Here is a 24,667-nt window from a genome sequence, read left to right on the forward strand (position 1 = left end):
GAAAGAACCATTATTAATTAATTAAACATCAACCTTTCTTATTCTTATATCAACTAACACAAACAAATATGAAATACCCATTCACAAGATTAATCAAATTAAAATAGTAAAGTTATAACTAATGTCTTCAATGATGGTCTCAAAATGGGGACTCTTATCTATCTACTCAGAAATATATTATATCCAACATTCTATAACATTATCTCCACAAAAGATGAGAACTGTGGTCAATATATCAAAATGTAGGATATGAAGATAGCCAATAATATAATATCTGAATTTTTTTATTTAAATACTGTCAAACCATGAAGAATTTTGTAAGCATGGAGGTGCCTGCCCCATTACTACCTCTACCTGTCAAGCTAATAATGCTTGGACTATAGTCTACAAAAGATGTGAAAGTAAACATGACAAAATTATTAAGGCATGTGAGAATGATAAACTTAGCTAAAATTCTTTGATCTTTTGACACAACTTAAAAATTTACCAAGACATTCAATAGCCAAAAAGGATCTAGTTAGATTTGTTGTTTTTTTTTTTTTTTAATCCCAAGTTTAAACACTTATTTTTTTAATTGATTTCATCTTTCTCCGTAGTCCTTCCACTACTGATTGAGGTGTCCCCACGCAAGGGAGAGGTGTTGCATGAAGTATGGAAAAAGAAAGAATATCTCCTATCAACAAATCTTAAATACAAAGAAAGTGGAGATTTTATATACCCAATTACACACATACTACCTAGATAGACAGACTTATTAACTATAAAGCATCACAACACACAAACAATGAACCAATACCATTTAGCCATAATGATTGATCATGTCACCAAAACTAAATAACGAAACAAATCTCCATACACATATCCCAATCCAATTCCATGCACTTTTCAACAATGCCACTCACACAAACCAACCAACTAATAATAACAAGGAAAAAAATGATATGCACTTTACTTTTATAATAAAAGTGATTCATAAACAATGAGAAAAACTAAAAAATTATTTATTACATGAACATATTCGTATACAAAAATAATAATAATTAAAATATAAATATGTATTTAAATTAGTTAAATATAAATAATAGTCATCCCATAACAAAATCAGAAGCGAAAACCATAAAGCAAACGAACCCCTTCCCAGAATACCAGTATATAACATTTATAACTAAATCAATGAATTGTGCATTGCATTTGTCAAAAGAAAGAAGACTAACAGAGAGAGCAAAAAAACAATGATATATTTTCCGCTGATTTCGGTGATGTAAGAGTCGATAAAGAAGGCCGCAATTGGCGGAAACAAAAAACACTGAAAGCGAAATCAAGAATGGCATATGAACTGCTGCTGCAAAGCTCTTTACTTCCAAAATGAAGCAAGTTTAGCTCCTCATGGGCTGCGTGGTGGTCAAGCAAGGGGTGTCCGTCACGCCGGCGGGGGACCACTCGGCGGAGGACGACAAGAGGAGGAACAACACTGACTCAACGAGTCGGAAGAGCGAGTTGAGTGACTCCTCCAGCTTCAGGCTGGTCGGCAATTTGCAAAAGTACGTCGAAGGTGAGCAGGCGGCCGCCGGTTGGCCCGCTTGGCTTAGCTCCGTCGCCGCTGAGGCCATTCAGGGTTGGGTTCCCCTCCGTGCTGATGCATTTGAGAAGCTTGAGAAGGTTCCTTCCTACTTCTTCGTCCCTCTCAGCCTATCATTCTTTTTATTTCTTTACTTGTTTAATTGGGCTGCATTGTCGAATTTATGACTTAATTGCTGGGAACAAGTAGCATAACCATAATTCAATCTCTCATCTGTCAAATAATTTATTGTTCGAAAGAGAAAATTACTAAAGCACTTAGTATTTATATCTGACCTATGTTGCTTAAATAAAATCTTAAACATGAATTATCAATAGGATTATTTTATTAGCTAACACATAGTAATTTGGGAAAATCTTAACACTTGAATTTTGAATATCTGAGTTGTTTCTGAAAATGCTCCTTTTTCTGCCAATGCTGTAACTATTCTGAAAATTGGCTTTCTTTTTGTAATGATAGATTGGGCAGGGTACATATAGTAGTGTTTTCAGAGCAAAGGAGCTTGAGACTGGGAAGATAGTGGCTCTGAAGAAGGTCAGGTTTGACAATTTCGAGCCAGAGAGCGTCCGGTTTATGGCGCGGGAGATAATGATTCTAAGAAGGCTTGATCATCCCAACATCATCAAATTGGAGGGCTTGATTACTTCCAGGTTGTCTTGTAGCATCTACCTTGTGTTTGAGTACATGCAACATGACATCACAGGGCTATTGTCTAGACCAGAAATCAAGTTTAGTGAATCACAGGTATTTGTGTTAGTGCTAATTTCTGGAACTGAGTTCCAATTTGCTTCTTGTCTTTATTGAAAGTACACAATTTGTTGTTGTGCAGATTAAATGCTACATGAAACAGTTGTTATCTGGTCTTGAGCATTGTCACTCGAAGGGTGTGATGCACCGAGACATCAAGGGATCGAATCTTTTGGTGAATGATGAAGGCATATTGAAGGTGGCAGATTTTGGATTGGCAAACTGGTGCAATTCAGGAAACAACAAGCAGCCCCTCACAAGTCGTGTTGTCACCTTGTGGTACCGTCCGCCGGAACTCTTGCTCGGCTCGACAGATTATAGCCCATCTGTGGATCTCTGGAGTGTTGGCTGTGTATTTGCAGAGCTACTTATTGGAAAGCCTATACTTCAGGGAAGAACTGAGGTAGTAACCTTTTTCAAAAAGTATGGAATTCTTTTCCTTCCTTGTTTAATATTTTGTCTGAGGATTCGCCTTTTGTGAGATGTATTAGAACTAGTCTGAAAGTTGAATGAAGGGGGGAAAGACTAAACACATGTCATGAACTGGTGCTTAAAATCTGATTTGAGCTCTATTCATTGTTTAGGCAAAAGGAAGAAATTACTATATCCAACTTGCTTTCTAAATTTCAAAATTAATTCCATGTACTCGGAGAGTGGAATCAAATGAAATAGGTTGAGTTTTAACAAGGTTATGAATAATAAACGGAATTAACCGGGAATGGTAACTCCAATTTTTTTGCTTGACACTGCTTCTGAAACACATGTAAACTATTTCTTCTTTTTTTGTTAATGCAGGTTGAACAATTGCATAAAATCTTCAAGCTCTGCGGCTCTCCACCTGATGACTACTGGAAAAAGACCAAACTTCCTCATGCAACTTTGTTCAAGCCACAACAACCATACGATAGTAGCCTCTGGGAGACGTTTAAAGATTTGCCTGCGACCAGCATAAATGTGCTACAAACGCTTCTTTCTGTCGAACCGAGCAAACGTGGGACTGCCACATCTGCTCTCTCATCAGAGGTTAGTTAGCTAAGCTGTACAGAGTTAGCTTTGTATTTGTTGTAAATTGCCAAAAGGTTATTCTTTCGCAATGATTATTTGGAAAACACTCCTTTGAACAACTAAGTAAGCTCCTTTGGGTTTGACAATACTTGGCAACTTTTTTAATTTTCTATTGTGCCACCATGCATTGTTGAAGCATTGATTTTGGACTATGCAAGTTTTTCTGATAACAAAGTATCACTTTCAGTACTTCAAAACAAAACCATATGCATGTGATCCATCAAGCATGCCAATATACCCACCTAGCAAGGAGATTGACGCAAAGCACCAGGAGGAGTCAAAAAGGTGAAAATCATTTTAACTTTCTATTTATGCAGATTTATTGGCAAAAGCAGGCTAAAATTATCACACATCATCTGGTGTCTCTAGAAATAGGTTTGTGTGTCTTGAAATGTTGTTAAGATATGTTAATCCCTGGATTTTTCACTCCAACTTTTAACGGTACACCAAATTGACTATAAAAAAGTATTTGGAACCTTTTTTACAATAGTGAGCATAACAAATTCATTCTTTTAAGTTTCAATTTTTCAAATATTAGTTGCAATGTTTTCATGGATTCATTTAGTGTTGAACATCCAGGAAAAAGATTAGCGGCCGAGCTTGTAGAGCAGAATCACGAAAACCATCAAGAAAGCCACTAGCACTCAGTAAATTAGCCCCAGCTGAGGTCTCTCCTGCTTCCTCTCCCTCTGCATCATTTTGTTCCTTATGAATATGCCAATCTTTTAATTATCATAATCAGAATCTTACTTTAGCTCTTATTCTTCTCCCATAGGATTTGACAAGTCAAATTCAAACTTCCCAAAGACAAAAAGTTGATGATAGCTCTTGCCAAGTCCTTAAAGAAGAGAACATTGACATAGATGAGGAGGCACCAAAGCTATCTAGTGATAAACCACAAGAACAAGATGGTTCCCATATGAAGGATGAAACAAAAGTAGATATTCCCTTTCCAGGACCATTGCAAGTTTCAAAATCAAGTGGCTTTGCATGGGCGAAAAGGCGTAAAGATGACACCTCAATTAGAGCACATTCTCGATCAATTTCAAGAGGGCACTTGTATAATTCCTTAGAAACTTCGACAGTAACTTCAAGGAATAATTCTGAATCCAGAAACTATGAAAACAAGGAATTCTGTGGAGGTCGCTCCAACTCTAGGGGCCGTGATCTACTTGAAATTTCTAAGCTTGTAATGCAGAACCAGTGGAATAAGTTTGATCGTCCCGACTCATTTGATACTTCTGATGAGTACCATTCACAAGAACTATCTATGACACTTTATCACAGAGAAGACTCATTATCCAAGAGAAGTAACCTGGTAAGTTACTTTCAGTTTTCCAGCTTCATTGATAACATTATTCAATCTAAGGATAGAATTATGTGACTGAGATATTACATTATCTTGTTCTGTTTTCATTGATAAGGTGATTTGTACTATCTGATCTATATGAAATTTGGAACTTGTAATGCTAGACGCTAGGAAATTATTTGACTTCAAAGAGAAATTTTGTTTTTCTCAAGAGCATAAATGGATCAAGCATTGTTTTGTTTTAGCTTTATGCAATTTATGCATCCTTGCTGAGACTTTATTTTCATTTACTTCCTTCATTACAGAGTTCACAGGACCAAGGAGACACAGTTGATTTTTCAGGACCCTTAATATCTCAAATGCACACCGTCGATGAGATCTTAGAAAGACATGAGCGACACATACGGCGTACTGTCCGGCGATCCTGGTTTCAGAAAGGTATTACAGCAGTTTCAAGCTGATAGCTGATAGTTACAATACAAAACTGCAGTATGTTTTGTGTAGTTGTGCTTAGACTTGTTGAAATCATTAAATGAAGATAAAATGGTTGAGTGTGTTGCAGATAAGAAGAATGGGAAGTAAAGAAACTGCATCGATATTCATGCATGAAGAATATAAAACCCTCGAGCGCTACAAAAATGATAGAAGTTCTTCCAAGAGGGCCATCTCCTTTCTCTAAAGCACAATGCTGTGAGCTACAAGATTCAGCAGCATGAGTTTTTGCCTATAAACCGCGAAACTCAACAATATGAAGAATGTAGCCCTTTCAGCTTTGTATGTGCAGAAATCAGAAAGCCAGTGAAAAAAAGAATGAGAGAAGAAGTTTTTTATCACACGAATCATCTATTTTTGGCCATAATATATTAAATTTATTTATGTATGATCTGAATTTCATCCCTTCGACTAGTTACTTACTAATCCTTGTCTATTTGTAAGTATAGTCATTTTTTCACTGTGTTTTAGGCTTCAAAGGAATCAGATATAGTTTTTCAGAAAAGGGAAAAATGCATTCCTACTAAGCAGGTTCCAAATGCCTAATGTTTCTTTTGTTGTTCCAGAGTTCAAAGATCCAGGTAATGTCTTTTACTGAATAATCAATATATCCAATCCATGCACCCTAAGCAACCTAAAATGTTAACCAACTCGGTAAGTACTTAATAAGCCATGAGTGCTACAACTGTTGGCTTTTTAAAACTCGGTTTTCTTTTCTTAGCTTATTATGTATCGAGTTAATGTTCAAAAAACCAACATTAAATATAAGCCTAGAGATTTTTTGAATTAATACATGCAATTTTAAATTCTAAATACTACTTACTTTCTTTTTAGTTTAATATACAAGCTAAATTTATAATTATAAGTGACAATTGTAAACATCTCATAGGATTTATGACAGAGGCACAATTGATTTTCTCTCTCTCTTTTATTTTATTTTATCAATATATTTCAAAAACAACTGGTTTTAGCGTTTTTTTTTTTTTTTTACATGGCCATGGGCCAGAGATCTGACCCGGCCGAACAACCAGAACCCGAAACACCCCATAACCCGATCCCTTGGTGTCCGACCCTAATAGAACCTAAGTTCATCTTCGATTGCACTCTGTCCGCGCTTGCCGTTGTCGCCGGAAGTTCTATCAACAGGCGAAAGACTTGATGCATGGATCTGAAGCCTGAAGCGTTCTTTCTCGATGTTGTCCTCAGTCCGAATCTGCAATATTTCCTTCTGGGTTCTTCCGTTGCCGCACTTCACCACTAACGCCGGATGTTTGAAGCGCCTGGTGTTGGGTCCGCCCTGAAGCTCCTGCAGCAGCGTTCAGATTCTCGGCCTTGTTGCTCCTTTGCCCCCAAGTCTGTCGCGAAGCATTAAGTCCCTCGGCGCCCCCGCCTCGTTCCATTCTCCAATTTTCGAAAGCGTGATTGCGGGTGTCTTCGGTGCCGATGCAACTCTATGGGTCGTGACTGCTCTCCCCCTTCAGCTAGTTGCCTGTCACGGGTTTCCGTTTCCACCCTCCCAGGTCATCTGATTGGAATCCTTGCTTGTTGGTTGAAACTGAAACCTCGTTGACTTGATTTGGCGTCCATTGATCAGGCTGAAGTATTGCAAAACCTGCTTCTATTCTGATTGTATTCCTGACTTGATTAGGAGATCAAACGTTCACTGTCTTCTTAGTCCATTTACCGCTGTCATTGCTGCCAGTTGGTGAGCTAATTTGTTGCCTTTTCTTGGAGTGCAGGTAGCTCCCACGTCCGGAGCCTCGTCCAGCATTTGAAGAATGTCTCTGATGATTGCATCCGCTTCCGCTATGGGCATTATAGCCTTAATAGCTTGAACCAGAGAAAAGCAATGTGTTTCAATTATGCAATTCACTATTTGTAGATTTTTAATGAGAATGAGTGCCTCTATATATGTTTGAGCTTCTGCTGCTAATGCTGATGTTGTGGTAAATGTTGATGTTGTCCAAGTGATAATCTTTTCCTGCCAGTTTCTAATAACGATTGCTGAAACTGTCATGCCAGCGTCTGTATTTACCTTTAATCTGTTGTGTGGCGGAGGCCTCCAAATAATTCTCTTCCTCTCACCATTCTTGCCTTCTCTTGATATTTTGTCTGTGCTGCATTTCGTTTTTTTTTTTTTTTTGGTATACTGTCTGTGCTGCATTCCGTTGTTGCATTGTGAACTGATTTTAGCTTTGAACAATTATACACCTGAAAGTTGGACTTGGATCATCACACCCCTCTAAGCCCTCTTTATATTATGTTCGGTCCAAAACATAAGGGACAATATTGTTTTTACTTCAGGCATTATTGGCCCAACAAAAGTTTGTTGGATATTTTCTATATTATTTCAAGAAGTTTAATCTGAATCCTATCTTTTAAAATATATGTTGTGATTAACATACTACTTAAAAGTACTTGGATTTTTTTCTAAATTATAATAAAAAAATAATTAATTCTCTAAATCCCATTTTTTAACTTTAATTTTTTAAATACGGTCTTTTTGGGATGTAGGATAAACTTCACTTCAAGTTCTCAAAATATCTAGCTAACTCAAATTTTGGAACTTTATAACAGACAACAATAACTATTATCATCGTCTAAAAGTCGTGTTTGTTGTTTATGTATTTTTTGTACTCTTGTATACTTTTAGAAACCATGATAATGACTTAAAAATTTAAGTTTCGTTGATTTTAGAAAGAATTAGGATGAAGTTTATCGAAAGTTAGGCGAATTATATAAAATTAATGGAATTTGTCTGGGTCCGCTGAAGTGTGACAAACTTATCTTAAATCTAAAAAAAATTGAGAAATTAAAATTAAAAAGTAAGATTTTAAAAAATAATTAGTTTTTTATTTTATTTTAAAAAAATCCTAAAGTACTTAGACCTTTAATAATGAAATTCAGTTTTTCTATTGAGAATAAAAGTGGCGCAAAATCTGAGCAAACATTCACTACCTGACTTTTTGGAATATTTTTTTTCTCAAGCAAGTTGAATGTCTTCTATGTCCTATGATATGTGGCTCTTTTTTTTCCATATAGAAGTAAAAGTAGTGATATATTTTAATATTATAATTTTGTTAATTTTTGATATTTTTTAAAAGTGTAGAAGATACATAAATCGAAGGGTCCGATTTCTATGCTTCAAATTTTTTAAAATTTTTTTAAAAGAAATCCTTCTGTCCGATTTCTGTACTCTTACAAATTTTTCGGTTCGATTTCTGTACTTCTCACAAATCAAATGGTTCAATTTTTGTTTATCTAATTAAACGATTCTACATTTGAGAATAATACCCTATCAACCTACATTTTAAAAAATCACCATTGCTATTCCACGTCAAAAACAAAATCTGATGATATGTTGATAAAAAATTTGAATAAATTTAAAAGTTAAAATAACATTTATAATAAAAAAAAGTACTATGTCATGTAATCATATCTTCAAATACCTAATACATATCCAAAAGAGTTAACGTTTTATATTCCCCTCCCTCACCACAAATATTAATTCCATATAACCTGGACGGATAAACTAGACAGAACTATTAAAAAATCACAGCATGATGTTATTCTAGAAACCTGGAAAAATTTGCATAGATACAACACAAAATAAATAAATAAATAAGTAAAAATTGAAAAATAAATAACTTTGATATACTCTTTTAATTGGTTGAACATAATAACTTTGAGCATTAAATTCCAGACTAAAAGCTGCCTTATACAAAGCAAATTGAACATAATAATTATTATATAGAAGTAAATGTCATTACTTGCATAACACTTTTTTTTCTATGGTGCCATATCATTCGTTCAACTCACTTTCATGCATTCAACACCAAAACAATGCTCAATCTTATAAAAGTACTAATATTAATATCATGACATCTATAAATATTGTCAATTGTTAACAAATTAGAATAAGAACAACCATATGATTAGAACATATGAATTCTCTCTCATTTATAATGAAGAAGAAAAACCATAAAGATCAAGAGACATTATAATACTTGTTTTACGTAATAATTTACATATATTAGTATATTATATAATATTGGTAACAAATTTTATGAAAAAAAAAAAGGTGAATATTAAACATGATTATGACAAAAATAATATTTATATATTATTAAAGTTAGAATGTGTATTAATATTTTAAATTTATTTACCTTTAATAAGCGTAAGTTTTAGAGTCAAAATATTTTATTTTTGTTTTTTAATTTTTTTAATTATTTCATTTAATGAAATTTTTTAATTTATCAAAATTTATCCTTTTTAAGGTATATAAATAATAATTTTGATATTCTTTTATGAATCCAACCTTTCTTTTATTTTTTTAATTATATAATGAATGTTCTTATTTAATTTTTTTGGTCCTTGTAGTCAAGATTATCTTTACACAATTATTTACAATGCATTATATTCATTATATGTTTCATCCCCAATTATTTTCGTCAACTCAGATGCCAATTATATTTGAATATGATAAATTATGTCTATTTAAGTTAGATATGTAATATTTAAGTTTTTTAAAATTTTTTATTTTATTTTTTTACCATTTATGAGTTTTTTTCATCAAGTTCAAATATATCCAAGTAATTAAGTTAAAAAATAATGCTAATATGATAGTATGTCATATAATTTTATAAAAATACTATTTATACACTAAAATCAGCCACTAATGTATTTGTGTACAAATACATGTGTAGTTTAATTTATTTTTAATATGTATTTATATTTTAACATGTATTTTATATTAATGGCTGACTTTAGTGGTTGATTTTAGTGTACATGTAACATTATTCATAATTTTAATATACTTTCAAGCTATCAATACTTAAAAAATGAATTCTTTAAAATAATAATAGTATTTCTTTGTTAATAATACTAAATGTGTATAAAAAAATACTTTAAATATATGTTTTACATAATACATTAATATATTAATATATTATATAATATTAGTAACAAATATTACGGAAGAAACATAAATATTAATACATAATTCTGAAAAAAATAATATTTATATATTATTAAAGTTAGAATGTGTATAAAGATTTTAAATCACTTAAATGGTATGTAGGAACGTATGTGATTTTATTATTTGAAAAAACATAATATTCTAATTTATTATAAATTATAATAAACATAAATTATTCAAATTATACATGCATGCATGTACATAATTTGCTAACCAATTGGTTATTCCCTTCACCCTGTCATTAAAAGCCTAACTAGCAAGGTCCAACCCCAAACAGAAGCAATAAAAAGGAAAGGCTCAACACCCAACTAAGATAATGGATTGAACAAAATAAGATTAAATTATATTGCAGAACACAACTAATAGCACTATTTTTATCAATCTGAAAACAGAGAAAAATCAAGGTAAATGACTATTGGGAACTTACCATAGAGTGCATCACCCTTTTCAGCATGTGCAAATTCTGAGGGAGGACCTGTGATGGGATGCAGTGTCACTCGACCGCCGCGAATATTCTGAACCAATCAGAATCACAGATCTCATAACACATATATCGTAAGAGCCAAGTAGTAACCAACAACACTAGCAAACTCAAACAATTCATTCAAGGCACTAATAGTATGTGATCTTAATTAATTAATTGAGCATTAGGAAAATGGTTTGGACATATGGCTATACAACATCAATTACTATAATCATTTCTCTCCCTTTTCCTAAAGATCTTTCAATAAAATTTTGACCACTAAGGTATTTAAAACATAACACACATAACATAATCATCCTTAAAACCAAGAGTTCCAACACCAACCTGATACTTCATAAGCTTCTCAGCATGCTCTCTTTCTTCTTCACTTGATTCCTTAAAGAACTTGCAATTTTCAACAACCATTTGAGAAACGGAAGAAGTGAATTCACAGATGTATGTTACTTACTTTGCTAATTCTTTGAGAGCAATGTCATCTCTGTCAGATGGATGCTTTTGCTGTTCCTGTAAGGCTGTAACATCAAATGTTTCTTTGGCTCGTCAGAACTACGCTGATGAATCTGAATCCACTATTAACGAGCAGATTAAGTAAGAATTCTCATGATTTCTCACTTTTATCTTGTTTTCTATATAGAATTATAGATCTTCTATATTTTTAGAATTTGTATAGTTATCATAGTTTGTTGTTGTTATTAATTATTTTTATGGTGAGATGAATTATTTGGTGTAAGAATGCATCGTGGAGTACAAGTCTTCCTATGTATACCACTCTGTTTGCATATTGACAGAGATGACATTGCTCTCAAGGGATTTGCAAAGTAAGTAACATACATCTGTGAATTCACTTCTTCCGTTTCTCAAATGGAATTTAAAAGAGCATTGCAACTTTTGTTTTTTTGATCAATGTATGTCTTTGTTGCCATCACAACATGGAACTAGAGATTCCATCAGTGTATTACCTATTAGGGGTAGTTATTTTATTAAAGGAAAAAGGTAGTTGATTTTCTTAACGGAAAAAGAAAGGGAATAATAAAAAGTTATCTTTTTTATTAATGGAATATTTGTACAATGTATACAATGGAAGTTACCTTTTTTCAGTTAAAAGTTTTTAGGATGAGTGGTAATGAGATGGTATTAGTGTTGGGCCAACCGTGGGGAGCTCTCGACAATCGGGGAGATTTCGGAGAGGAATCAAGTGAGAGAACATAAGATAAGAAGACACCACATCCAACTCAAAACCTTAAGGTGTCAAGTTAATGGGTCTCTCATCTTTTAAACTCCTCACTCTTCCATGCTTTCTTAGATGTGAGACTAACTTCAACACTCCTCACACTTGCAACACTAACAATTAGAGCTCTAGATCTGACTCGAATGGTTATTCTATATAGTACGAAGAATGTTTATTTTGTAACTCATATAACCATTATACACATTGTACAAATAAACAGTTGTATTTCTAATGGATCAGGATGGAAGTACGACAAAAAAAAAAACATCAATTCTCTCCCTCTCTCTCTCACTCTCACTGACTGCTTATCTCTTTGCGTTCCTCCTCTCTCCAATGGCGACCAATAACCACGCCGATGACCCACGGACACCGAGAAGGCCACCAACTGAGGAGATCCTCCGTACGAAAGATGCCCCATCGAGGAGGTGGCTCTTGTGATGCGGGAGACCGACGACCCTTCTCTTCCGGTGATGACTTTCAGAGCCTGGTTTTTTGGATAACCTCATGCGTGCTCCTCATCTTCCTCAACACCTTCTTCACCTTCAGGACTCAGCCTCTTACCATCTCCGCCATCTATACAAATCCTTGTTCTTCCCATAGGAAGGTTCATGGCTGCCACTCTCCCCACAGACCACTACAACTTTCTTGGCTGGCGCTTCTCCTTGAATCCTGGCCCTTTCAACATGAAGGAATACGTCATCATCACCATCTTCGCCAACTGTGGTGTTTCCACTGGTGGCGGAGATGCTTACTCCATTGGTGCCATCACTGTTATGAAGGCTTATTACAAACAATCATTGACCTTTCTCTGTGATCTCCTCAGATTGTCTTAATTACCCAGGTTTTTAATCTTTTCCTTGTTCTTCATTTTCAACTGGAGCTCTTACTTGCTCATTTTTGTTTGAATGGAGATGCCAGGATGTAATCCTAATTGTTTTTCTTCTTTTTCTTTGTTTTGTTTTGTTTTGTCTTTTCCCCTTATATAAATGAAATCTGTCTTCAAAATCTGTCGTTATTTATATACACAATCCTATCTTCAAATTGCTGGTTTTTTTTTAATACATGCAAAAAGTGTGATAGATTAGTCGAATTTTCAACAGTAAAAGTCCTTTTCTTTTGGATTTGTTTTTTGTTATTATTATTATTATTATTATTATTATTATTATTATTATATCTTTGAAGCAAATATTCTGGTCTTATTTGTCTCAATCTGCTGTGGAAAGTTTTTCTTTTTAAAAAGTGAAAAATGTTCTGAATTGGGTTGCAGGTATTGTTGGGGTATGGATGGGCTGGGATTTTGAGGAGGTATCTGGTTGATCCTGTTGATACGTGGTGGCCATCAAACTTTGCTCAAGTCTCTCTCTTTAGGTTCATTTCTTGCTCTCTTTCTTTCTTCCTTCCTTCCATGTTACGGTTTCATAAGGACCTTGGTAGTGTGCTAATATTCTCTGTTCAATATTCACTACGAATTCTCCAATTTACAAAACCATGGACCACCCTTTGATCGAGGAAGAACTTCACAGAAGTTTGCATTTCTTCCATTTATTGTTATTACTACTATTTGCCTATTTGGTCATTATATAGACAAAGATGTTACTAATTTATTTATTACTGTTATAACAGATATTTTTTAAAAAAAGATGAACGTGTTATTTTTTGGAATCAACTAACATTTGTCAATTTTTATATACAAAAGTATATAAATATTTAAAATTCTGTTAGAGAGCCAATAAAATATTTATACAATATGTATAATGGACTATTTATTTGAGTTGAATTTAAAATTAAAAATAAATAATAATTAATTAATTTAATTATCATTTAATTTTAATTACAAAAATATTCCTATTATACATTTTGTACACCAATTATATTAGCTTTTCATATTTTTTTAAACATTTATGTCTCCAGAGCAAAGTATAAATAAATAAAACTTTTAGATAAACGAAAAAAAAAAGAGAAGATATTGTGGGTAACTACATTTATGAAAAGTGAATAAAAAAAAAAAACAAAACGCATTAGATGCAACATAAGAAATATCAATACTCACGTTTAGGAGTAAGGTACAATGAAATTGTAGTAGCACCCCATGTGCCAATGAGCAATAACACCTGTGAATAAGTGATGTAAGAATTCACCGTTAAAGGAGAGTCTTCTACTTTCCAGTGAAATAGTTACTGTACCCATGTTTGGGGTACAATTTATATTTATCCAAATTATTTATGCTAAAATTCGTTTTTCATGAGATGGGATTTTGGAGTAATGAAATTTGGGGCTAAGCTACCACATCATTATTGTTACTTAAAAAAGACTAACCATTATAAACAATGATTTCAGGCCCTCAAAATTGAAAATAAAAATTAGATGTATTTTTATTATTATTATAAAGTTATTAAGTGTGAGAATTTTAAATGGTTTTGTTAAGTTGGAATGACTTTCACAACAGAAAAAATTATTAGTAGAATCATAATATCATAAGGTTATGTTAACCAATAACTTTGTTAAACAATATGAAAAATCACCGTTTAAATCAAAACACACTATATTTTTAAATTATCCACCTAAATTTTAATATTAGAATTAGAAGAATTATCTATACACTTAATAAAATAAATATTCGATATATCCATTATTCACGTTGTTTAGTATTTTTATTGTCTACCTATATTTTTCCATATCATAATCATAAAGTAAAACTAAAAACTAATACCAATGTACAAACATTTTTTTTCAATTTTTTAGTGAATAACTAGAGAAATATGCATTTTAGAATAAAGCTATTACACCTAATATAATTTAGTAATTTGGACGAATAAAAACATTTTTGCATTCTATTTTAGTGATTTCATATCATTTAATTACTTGTGTGTATCTTTTATCAGGATTTTTTTATTTAAATGAATATAAAAAAATAAATTTTTATTTTAACAATTTAATTATGACTATTAATCTTATTATAATTTGCTTGTGTTTGTAATTGAATGATTAATTTACAGGTTTTTTTTTTCAAATCATTATTTCACAAAATGAAAAGTCTTATTATTTCGGATTTTTTTTGGTGATTAATATTAGGCTTGTAGATCTAAATATCTCGTGGGCGTGTAATTTTTTGAAGGGCAAGTATTCAAGGAGAAGCGCCAGCCAAAAAAGTTGTAGTGGTCTGTGGGAGAGTGGCAGCCATGAACCTTCCTATGGAAAGAACAAGGATTTGCATGAGGATGGCGGAGATGGTGAGAGGCTGAGTCCTGAAGGTGAAGAAGGTGTTGAGGAAGATGAGGAGCACACATGAGGTTATCCAAAAAACCAGGCTCTGAAAGTCGTCGCCGGAAGAGAAGGGTCGTCGGTCTCCGGCAACACAAGAGCCACCTCCTCGATGGGGCATCTTTCGTACGGAGGGTCTCCTCCGTTGGCGGCCTTCTCGGTGTCCGTGGGGTCATCGGCATGGTTTTTGGTGGCCATTGGAGAAAGGAGGAAGGCAAAGAGATAAGCAGTCAGTGAGAGTGAGAGAGTGAGAGAGAGAGTTTATGTGTTTTTTTTTTTTTTTTGTCGTACTTCCTAGATACATGGAACTGTCTATGCCTCTGTGCGCTCCTTATAAAAATACTTCCACATTCCCAAAATGCCCCTATATATTTTTTTACATATAAAATTACCCGTAATTAATTAGAATAATTAAAAAGTGTTTGTGGACATTAAATAGAATAGATTTTTCCATGTAATGATTTACGAGTTTAATTTTATAATTATGTTAGTGGTTCTATATGAAATATAAAATATATATTAAAAATAAATAAAATAATATATATATATATATATATTAATATAAAAATACATCATAACTTATTTTTGTATGCAGGTAGCATTTTTATTAACTTTGATATGTTATAAAAAATTTTACATAATTATTTAATTATATTTTTTTTTGATAATTGTTCACACGTTTATTATAAAAGATAATTATTTTTTTAACGTAAGTGTGTAATATTATGTAATTAAATACATATATTTTATAGAGACGATACATTAAAATTAAATTTATAATTTTTTAATAAAAAATATTTATAATAATATAATATAATAAATTTAATTTGATGCAGAGTCAATATAAAATACATACATTTTATTACATAATATTATATCAACAAAAATAATTATATAATTAAATTATTGTGTAAAATAATTTATATTATTAATATATTAAAATTAAACATTAATATAATTGTTATTTAATTCTTTTATTTAATTTTTAAAATATTTTATATAATTATTTAATTAAAATAATTAATAATGTACAATTAATCCATATTATAGTGTACTTAAATGGAAATAAGTCAAATAACAAAGTAAGAATGTGGTATGACTAGCCTGGAAATTAGGTAAAGACTTAAAATTATAACTAGCCACTAATTCCAATCGAAATGCCTCGTCGGGCGAGTGAGTAGCACGTTCTGAGAAGAGGGTCACACACTTCTCCTTCCTTTCTCAGTTAAAGGGAGTGTGCAATGTCATAGAAGTGGGACCCGCAACTGACGTACGAAAATTCTCTCCGTGCCATGTCGGCACAATGTAACGGTTGCTCACTTGCTCGGGTTGCATGATAAATTACGTCACTAATTACTAGGTCCTGAAAATCGAATCGGTAATCGAACCGTTATTTATTAGTTTAAAAGTTTAATTGGTTCGACCGTAATTAAATCGATAAAATTGTTTTATAACAAAATAATAAATAAAATATAAATAAACAGATTAAAATATAATTATAATTTAATATAAATCTTAAAATATCATTTAAATTAAAAGTACTATATAAACCATAATGTTAAGATTTCATTCAAATATAAATTCAAAAATCAAATAACAAAAACAACCAATCAAACATAAACTGCCAACATTCAATTAATTTAAATTTGTCATCAATCATCAAAATCCGACATAACTTACTACAGATTTTTTTCGTGGATATCATCACCTTCATTTCCACTATTTAGACCAGAAAAATCAAATGGTACAATATAAAATATATTACTACTACCACTACTACCAACACCACCTTAATCTAAATCAGCATCAATTTCATCTAACAAAATATATAACACATTATCAATAAATTAAATATTAAAACTATTGTAAAACATTCACGATGCACTTGCATGTTGCATCATCCAATTTAGAACAAATTAAAGTCTTCGCTATCAATAAATTAAAGATTAAAGCTATTGTAAAATATTCATGATGCACTTGCATCATCCAATTTAGGCCAAATTAAAGTGTCCACCGCAATTGATTCAAGCCTACTTGAAAATTCATAGCCACCTAGTGATGGAGTTTTCAGTGCTTACATGCAAAAAATTATTAATTTCTTAGTCCCAAATGGTCACCATTACTTGCTAATATATATCCTTATTTTTCTTATGCTAATGATCAAACAAATATACAATTAGAATATGCTATTTTTACTCAACAAGATAACAATGATGTTGGGTACCAGAATTTGTTTGATGCTATGCTGGATTCAACGTATGCTTTTTTGGAGAAAATAGGTGCAAATAATTTGTAAATTGTTGTGTCTGACAGTGGCTGGTCAAGTTTTGGTGGAGTTGGAGCTTTAATTCAAAATACAGGTATTTATTATCAAAATTTGATTAATCACAGTTCAGTTCAGTTCAGGAACTTCAGTGAAATCAGTTCACAGTTTGAGTTGACAGAACCTTGGTTCACACTTTACAGTTCACAGAAAAATAAAAAACTAGTAAATCACATAGTTAATAAAAAAAATTACCTAGAACTAGAAGTTAGAAGAATCAAAACAATTATTCAATCATAACTAATAAAAAAAAATTATTCACAGAGCTTCACACTTCAGTAAATCAGTTCACACTTCAGAGACTTCAGTACTTCACAGTTCACAGAGCTTTACAGAATCAACTAATGGTTCAATATAATTAATAAAAAAATTACCTAGAAGCTAGAAGAACTGAAGAAGCTTTCAACATAGCATACAAGAGGGAGACAGTTTCACCGAGTGACCAAGACAAGGAAGCGTGGCTACGCGATGGGCTTCGAACGGGATAGAGCTAGATTGCGCGACGAAGGAAGGTTGCGATGGTTGCGCGACGGAGGAAGGTTGCAATCGATGGCTGCTGCGCGATGGAGGGAAAGTGAGCGAGCAGACGGTGGCTGCTCGAAGGATTGACGGCGGCGGCACGACGCGGTAGCTGGACGGAGGTGAGGGACAACCAGGAGCTCGATTGAGAGGAACCCTGCCCTGGACTGAGTCTGTCTGAGAAAGGCAGAGCATTCTGGAATGAGTGGAAGAATCTGGATCTGGGCATCTGAGTTAGGGCAAGTGCAGCAGCTGAAAGCCTGAAACGACGACGTGTGAATCCCCACTCAAAAAACTGGACGGGTCACGGTTCGATTCGACCGACCGGTTTCTGGCCGATTCGCCGGTTCAATTACGGTTTTGACATTAGTTCGAGTCGTTTTCTTCAGCGGTTCACGATTCAAGTTTGACCGTCCGGTCCGAACTGGTTTTCAGAACCTTGCTAATTACTTAACATGAAATTAATATCGGTTGTCACTTTTTCATTTTTTTCTATTTTCAATCTAACAAGTTAAATTTGGGGCTGTCATAATCACCATTTCAATTTATAGGTGGGAAGCTCAACCTATTTAATTGAAAATAAAAAAATGAAAAAATTAATAGTGAAAAAGTGATATTGAAAGATTGTGAACGATCGAACAGATGAAATAGATAAATAAATAAATAAAGATAAATAAAAAAGATTAGAAAGGGAGATAGTTATGACTATTCAATAAGTGGTAGGCTGGTAGCCCCAAACTTAGCTAGTTAGTCGATATTTATTCAAAAACAATTGAATGGTAGGAGTTGTTCAATCAATATAATTGTGTGGGGATACTTTTCTGCTTGAGAACAATTTTTCATGCATTGCATATAGTATTTGATTGACGCGAATTGAAAAGTTCAAAAATATGTATTCATTGACCGAATCGGTTGTATGATTCGAGGATGTAATGATCAATTGTCTTAATCGGTTGTATGATTCGAGGAGGTAATGATCAATTGTCTTGAGAAAATTTTTTCAACCCACAGCAACTTATTGACGAATTTTTTGTCCAAAACATTTGATTATTGAATATTAAGTGAATAACAAAGATTTGTAACATAAACAAAATGGATTGAAACTAAACATGCATAAATTATTGTAAAATAGAAAAATAAACTGAGATAATTGCTAATTGAGTTTGTTTTTTATGGATAAAAAGTCATTTTCTTTGAATTGATTAATAGCCAATTTTGTTTTCCGATGGATTGATTGATTGATTTTGATACATGAAATGATAAAATACATACATAATGTGAAGCAATTCGAATATATAAAGTAGTAGATACCTCGTAAGAAGTTATGATATATTGAAAGTTGACATAAAAGATTTATATAAGCAAATTAGATTATACATATACATAATTTTACTGAAGTAGAAATATCACTGAAGTAGAAATGTCAACCGCTACTTATAGATAAGGTTCATAAGTTATAACTCGGTTTGAAGAGGAGGTGAAATTTGCTCACGTATGATCGATGTCCATTCTTATAAGTTGAAGGTAAAAAATTGAAGACACATTAAACATGTCCGGTTACAATCGTCAATACATTAAGAAGAAATTTTGTTAAATACATATTTTAAATTTATTGACTAAAGTTAAAATTAAGCTACTTTCCGAATAATTGAAAATCATGAATAAGTCAATAGGAACATTGAGTCATTAGTTGAAGAACAAGCAATAATTGCTAATAATAATAATATAAACAACAAATAGAGAAGTTTTCAATAATATATGAAAATAATTGAGAAAGAATAAAAAAAAATATAACTTATTAACGTGTCAATAGGAATAAGTAGTTATGTATTATGCTATTTTGCTAAAAATCGATAAGAAAGTGTCATTACCATGGTAATTTGCTTACAATTTTTTATAGTCAGCAACATATATTATGACTAGAGTAAAGCAATGTAAAATAAAGAATAAAACGAGTATCCGTTTACGAGTAATACGTAAATTTAAAATGAACATAAAAAATATTCACTATCACTAAAAGGATAGAAGAAATGATAAATTTGTAAAAAAGTATTCAAAAATATTGTAAAAAATTGAATATAATTCTAACTTTATGAACTTTGGTGGAACAGAAATTAGTTTATTCGACCCATTTCTTGTTTTTCTCATTTTTGTTCCCGGTAGTCCTATCAACCAGAAGATTGGCCATTTTCTTTGCCTCCACTTAGAGAGTGATGTTCATTACCACTAGTTCATTATGACTAGGTGGGAGCACAACATCATCGGATCTACAAAACGTAGTTATTTGATTTTATAGGATAAATAAAACATATACTCTCTACGTACTCCTAATATAATATGTGTGTATTTAGTTTTAAACGGATTTCGATTTATAATTTTACTTGAGTTGAATTATAGCCAACAGACGGATCAACTCGTAATTACAATTTTTTTTACACTTATTCTTGTCATAAAAGTTAGTTTTATTATTTTTTTTTTCTTTTAATAAAAGTATTTTTTTTTTAATAAAACAACTACTCCTAATAGGTAATACACTGAAGGAATTTCTAGTCCCAGGTTATGATAACAACAAAAACATCGATTAAAAAGACAAAAATTGCAATGTTCTTTTAAGTTTAGTAATAGAACAACACAAACTCTAACTATGTACAGCTAATTATTTGGTTAAGGATTTAGAGATATAATTTTTTTCTTTTAAAAACAAGAATATAATTTCTTTTGGTGGTAGGATATGATTTTTATTAATGAAAATAGATGGTCCAAAATGAACTACAGATAAGAATAAAAAATAAATAGAATTTTTAAAATTCTAATACATATTTTAGGCCGTCTTTATTTTTACAGACAGGACAGAATATGATGACACTGAGACAGAGACAATATGAAGGAGACATTAAAAATTATTTTTTGTGTATTGTGTTTGGATACGATGTACAAGACACTAATGTAATGTCCACTATTATGTTTGGATACATATGAACAAGACTAAAATATTATACGAAATGACTAAAATAGCCATATGATTCTAAATTTTCTACATAAGTACAAACTAATTTAATAGAGAACGAAAGTACGTAGGAGTACAAATGAAACTTGAAAAAAATTGTTTGAAAAGGCAAAAATTTTAATAAAAAAATATATAATAGTATTATTTTAAAATAAAATTTATAAATATAATTATTTTATTTTTAAATTTATTATTAATATGTAGGAATATATGGTTAAGATTAAAAAAAATAAATCTAAGTTTGATTAATAAAAAATTTTGTTTAAGTTAATAAGCTAAATTAATTTTAAATAAAAAATCAGTTTTAAAAAAGAATCTGTTTTTACATGAAAAAAATAGTTTTTGCACATAAAAAATTTATTTTTATTTAGAAAATTATTTTTTTTTATCTAAAAACTGATTTTTCTTTAAATTATATAAAACCAATTACAACTTATAAATTATTTTTTAGTATTTTAAAAGATCAATTTTACTTTTGATAATATTTATCTTTCAAAAGTTTTAAAATTAATTATTTTTATTACAAATCAAATAATATAATACAAGGTTAAAATGATATTAAAGTAAAAACGATGAAAAAGAAAGAATTATTCACCTTAATAAAAAATTTTACAAAAAAGAGAAAGTACCTGAGAAAGAAAGAGATAAAGAAAGAACAGGAAGAAAAAAAGTACCTAGCTGAGAATAAGGTAATAGGAAAAATAAAAAGGGATAATAATGGAATAATAAAAAATATCTATGGATAAAAAGGAAAACAAAATTTATAAAAAAGTCTGTATCCACTTTTCCAAATTCCGTGTCCATCATTGTCTTTCGTAGAAGAGTGGACACAAAAGTATAAAAAACTGTCTCAGAGACGGTGTATTCGTTGTCCATATCTTTACTTCCAAACGCTTTTTAAACATGTATTGTCCATGTCTATGTGTCATGTCTCCGAAAACAAACGCTACCTTATTGTAAGAAAAAGAAAAGAGAAAGTGAGGCTTTCATATTCTTCAACGTTCTTCCATAGCTTTCCAAGCTGCTGCCAAGACCTCAGATGGGGGATTTGATGGTCTTCAAAGATGAAAATATTTCGGACTTTCCAAATCTGCCAGGTAATATTTGTTGCGAGTTCTCTTCTTTCTTTAGTTGCTTTATTTCTTTTCAGCTCATTTTTCAGTCTCATCCACTATTTTCAAGTCTCTTCTTGCTGGTCTGGTGTGGGAAAATTTACGCTTGCCAAACATCCTTTGATTCTATGCACTCCCAGAAGCAATGAAAGGTTGATTCCTCAACTTGATTGCACTGTCGGCAGATTGGGCTCACTGATTGAATTTGGGATTGGATCTTCTGAAGAATAGGTAGTCCCTTATGCATAATCTTCCAAAGGCAATTCTTAATTTTTGGATGACAATTTATTTTCTACAAATTAGACCATAATGCTTTCTGTTGGCAATGTTCTAGTAGGTATTCAAAAGGTGGGTGAAAAAATTGAAAGCTTATCCTATATGCCGAGTTCACAGTGAAACTACCTCTTTTTCCTTTCATCCAGGTAACTCTATCTTCGATTTCATGTATCTGTGTGTTGAGGATTGCTGTAGCAATTTATGGGCTAAAGATTGATTGAATTAGTCGATGATTCTATGACCTGTTAGGTAGGATTAGGTCTGAGACTCTCTCTGGTCTTTCTTCTGTATGTTGTGAGAGATTAGGATTGATGGTTACATAGTCTCTGATCCATGAATCCTCCCTAATTCGAATAGATAGGCCTTTGCACACTTTCCAGAAAATTCCTTTCTCTAAGACTTTCCTTCCTTCCATTATACTACGCCAATTCCAGGAGAGATTCGTACCTCTTTCTGCTCTTAGGAAATCAGAATTTTGATAATACTTACTCTAGTAAACTTTACTGATAAGAGAGTTTGTCCTGGTGAGTAGACGCCATCCTTATTTTGCTAACATTGTCAGATTAAAGGCTTTAAGGTCTTTGAAGTTGAGTCCTTCTTGATTCTTTAGTCTGCAAGTAATTCTCCAACCAATCCATTGTATTCTCCGTTCAACCTCCTTTTAGCCCCACCAAAATTGTAGAATGGCTCTTTGAATTTCTTCAAGGAGAGTTTCTGGTAGTTTGAAACAACTTAGAGTGTAAATAGGAATCGTCGTGGTTACAGCCTTAATTAACACTTCTCTGCTACTAGTAGATAAAAGAGCTCGTTTCTAATGACTCAATTTCTGAATCACCCTATCGTTAATGAAGTTGAAAATAGCCTTCTTGGATCTCTGAATCACTGTTGGGAGGCCTAGATATTTATTCTGATTTCCAATGTGTGGTACCAAAAGAATTTGAGCTGGTCATGGATGTAAACTGGGATATTTTTGTTGAAAAAGACGACTTATCAAGATTAACCTTTTGCCCACTTATTTTTTCATAAACCTGTAAAATCCAAAGCAAATTTTGGTATTTTTCCTCACTTGATTTGCTGAAAAATATTAAATCATCTACGAAAAATAAATAGTTAATTCTAGAATATAATTCCTTTTGTATATTTTAAAAATGGATTGAAAATAAAATGTCTTGAGAAATCCTTTTTATCCTTAGTACCATAGTTGTCAAAATCGGACCGGACCGGCCGGTTTGACCAGAAAATTAGTAAACCGAACCCTATGCCGATCCGGTCCGGTATTTGGACCGTGTAAGGTAGAGAACCGGTATAAACCGGTCAAACCCGGTATGAACCGGTGAAAACCGAACCGGTCCGGGCTGCTCGGTCAACTTTGAAGGGGAATTTACAATGGACCAACAATCTGCAACTCCACCATGCTCTAAACCCTCCAGCGCTGACAAGTGTCATACTTGTGATGATTTTTGGAAAATTTTCCAAAATGCTCCCAATGGGGTTCGAACCCCCTCCTCCAGCATAAAACAAGCATACTTCTACCACCAAGCTAAAATGTTTCTCATTAATTGTAATACTAATTATAATACATATAGCATATTTTCTTTTCACTTATATTCAATTTATTTTGATTTCAAAGTCACTCATTTTTAAATCAATTACATTTTATTTAACTATAAATTTTATTAAATATATACAAATTAAAAAGATAAGCAAAAAATTTAATTAATCACAATTTATTTATTTTTAATGATTATATGATATCTATTAATATTATTTTTTTAATATATTTTTTATTTTTTGTCTTCATATAAGGTTGATAGTTGAAAATTGTTAGATGATATTTAGTTAAACTAGTCAAATAATTAAATTTTATATAATTATTTAATTATACCGAGTTAACCGGTTCGACTAGTGACCCACCGGTTGAACTAGTGACCCAGTGACCCAATAACCTTACCAGTTCGATCACCGGTTCGGTTCTGACAACTATGCTTAGTACAACTGTTGGTTTTTTGAAACTCGATTTTATTTTCTTATCTTATTTGGTATTGAGTTAATGTTCAAAAAACCAACATTAAATATAAGCCTAGAGATTTTTTGAAATAATACATGCAATTTTAAATTCTAAATACTACTTAATTTCTTTTTAATTTAATATACAAGCTAAATTTATAATTATGTGACAAAATTGTAAACATCTCAAATAGGATTTATGACAAAGGCACAATTGATTTTCTCTCTTTTTATTTTATTTTATTAATATATTTCAAAAACAACTGGTTTTACCTTCTCT

General features: G+C 31.9%; 1 protein-coding gene and 1 long non-coding RNA gene across 2 annotated transcripts; both read left to right on the forward strand.

Moving 5' to 3' along the window:
• Window positions 1–1,103: 1,103 nt before the first annotated feature.
• On the forward strand, window positions 1,104–7,276 carry LOC112709984 (protein IMPAIRED IN BABA-INDUCED STERILITY 1). The gene is made up of 9 exons (XM_025762021.3): window positions 1,104–1,659; window positions 2,039–2,323; window positions 2,409–2,729; window positions 3,122–3,349; window positions 3,579–3,676; window positions 3,971–4,058; window positions 4,167–4,709; window positions 5,006–5,138; window positions 5,263–7,276. Exons 1-9 carry the CDS (start codon window positions 1,387–1,389, stop codon window positions 5,280–5,282), a joined length of 1,989 nt encoding a protein of 662 aa, XP_025617806.1. The 5' UTR covers window positions 1,104–1,386; the 3' UTR covers window positions 5,283–7,276.
• Window positions 7,277–11,748: 4,472 nt separating this feature from the next.
• Window positions 11,749–15,621, forward strand: LOC112782769 (uncharacterized). The gene is made up of 3 exons (XR_003811760.2): window positions 11,749–12,723; window positions 13,150–13,250; window positions 14,998–15,621. It is a non-coding gene; the product is annotated as an uncharacterized lncRNA (long non-coding RNA).
• The last annotated feature ends 9,046 nt before the right edge of the window (window positions 15,622–24,667 follow it).

The sequence above is a fragment of the Arachis hypogaea genome, chromosome 1 (assembly GCF_003086295.3).
Source record: "Arachis hypogaea cultivar Tifrunner chromosome 1, arahy.Tifrunner.gnm2.J5K5, whole genome shotgun sequence".
In the NCBI taxonomy this organism is placed as follows: Eukaryota; Viridiplantae; Streptophyta; class Magnoliopsida; order Fabales; family Fabaceae; genus Arachis; species Arachis hypogaea.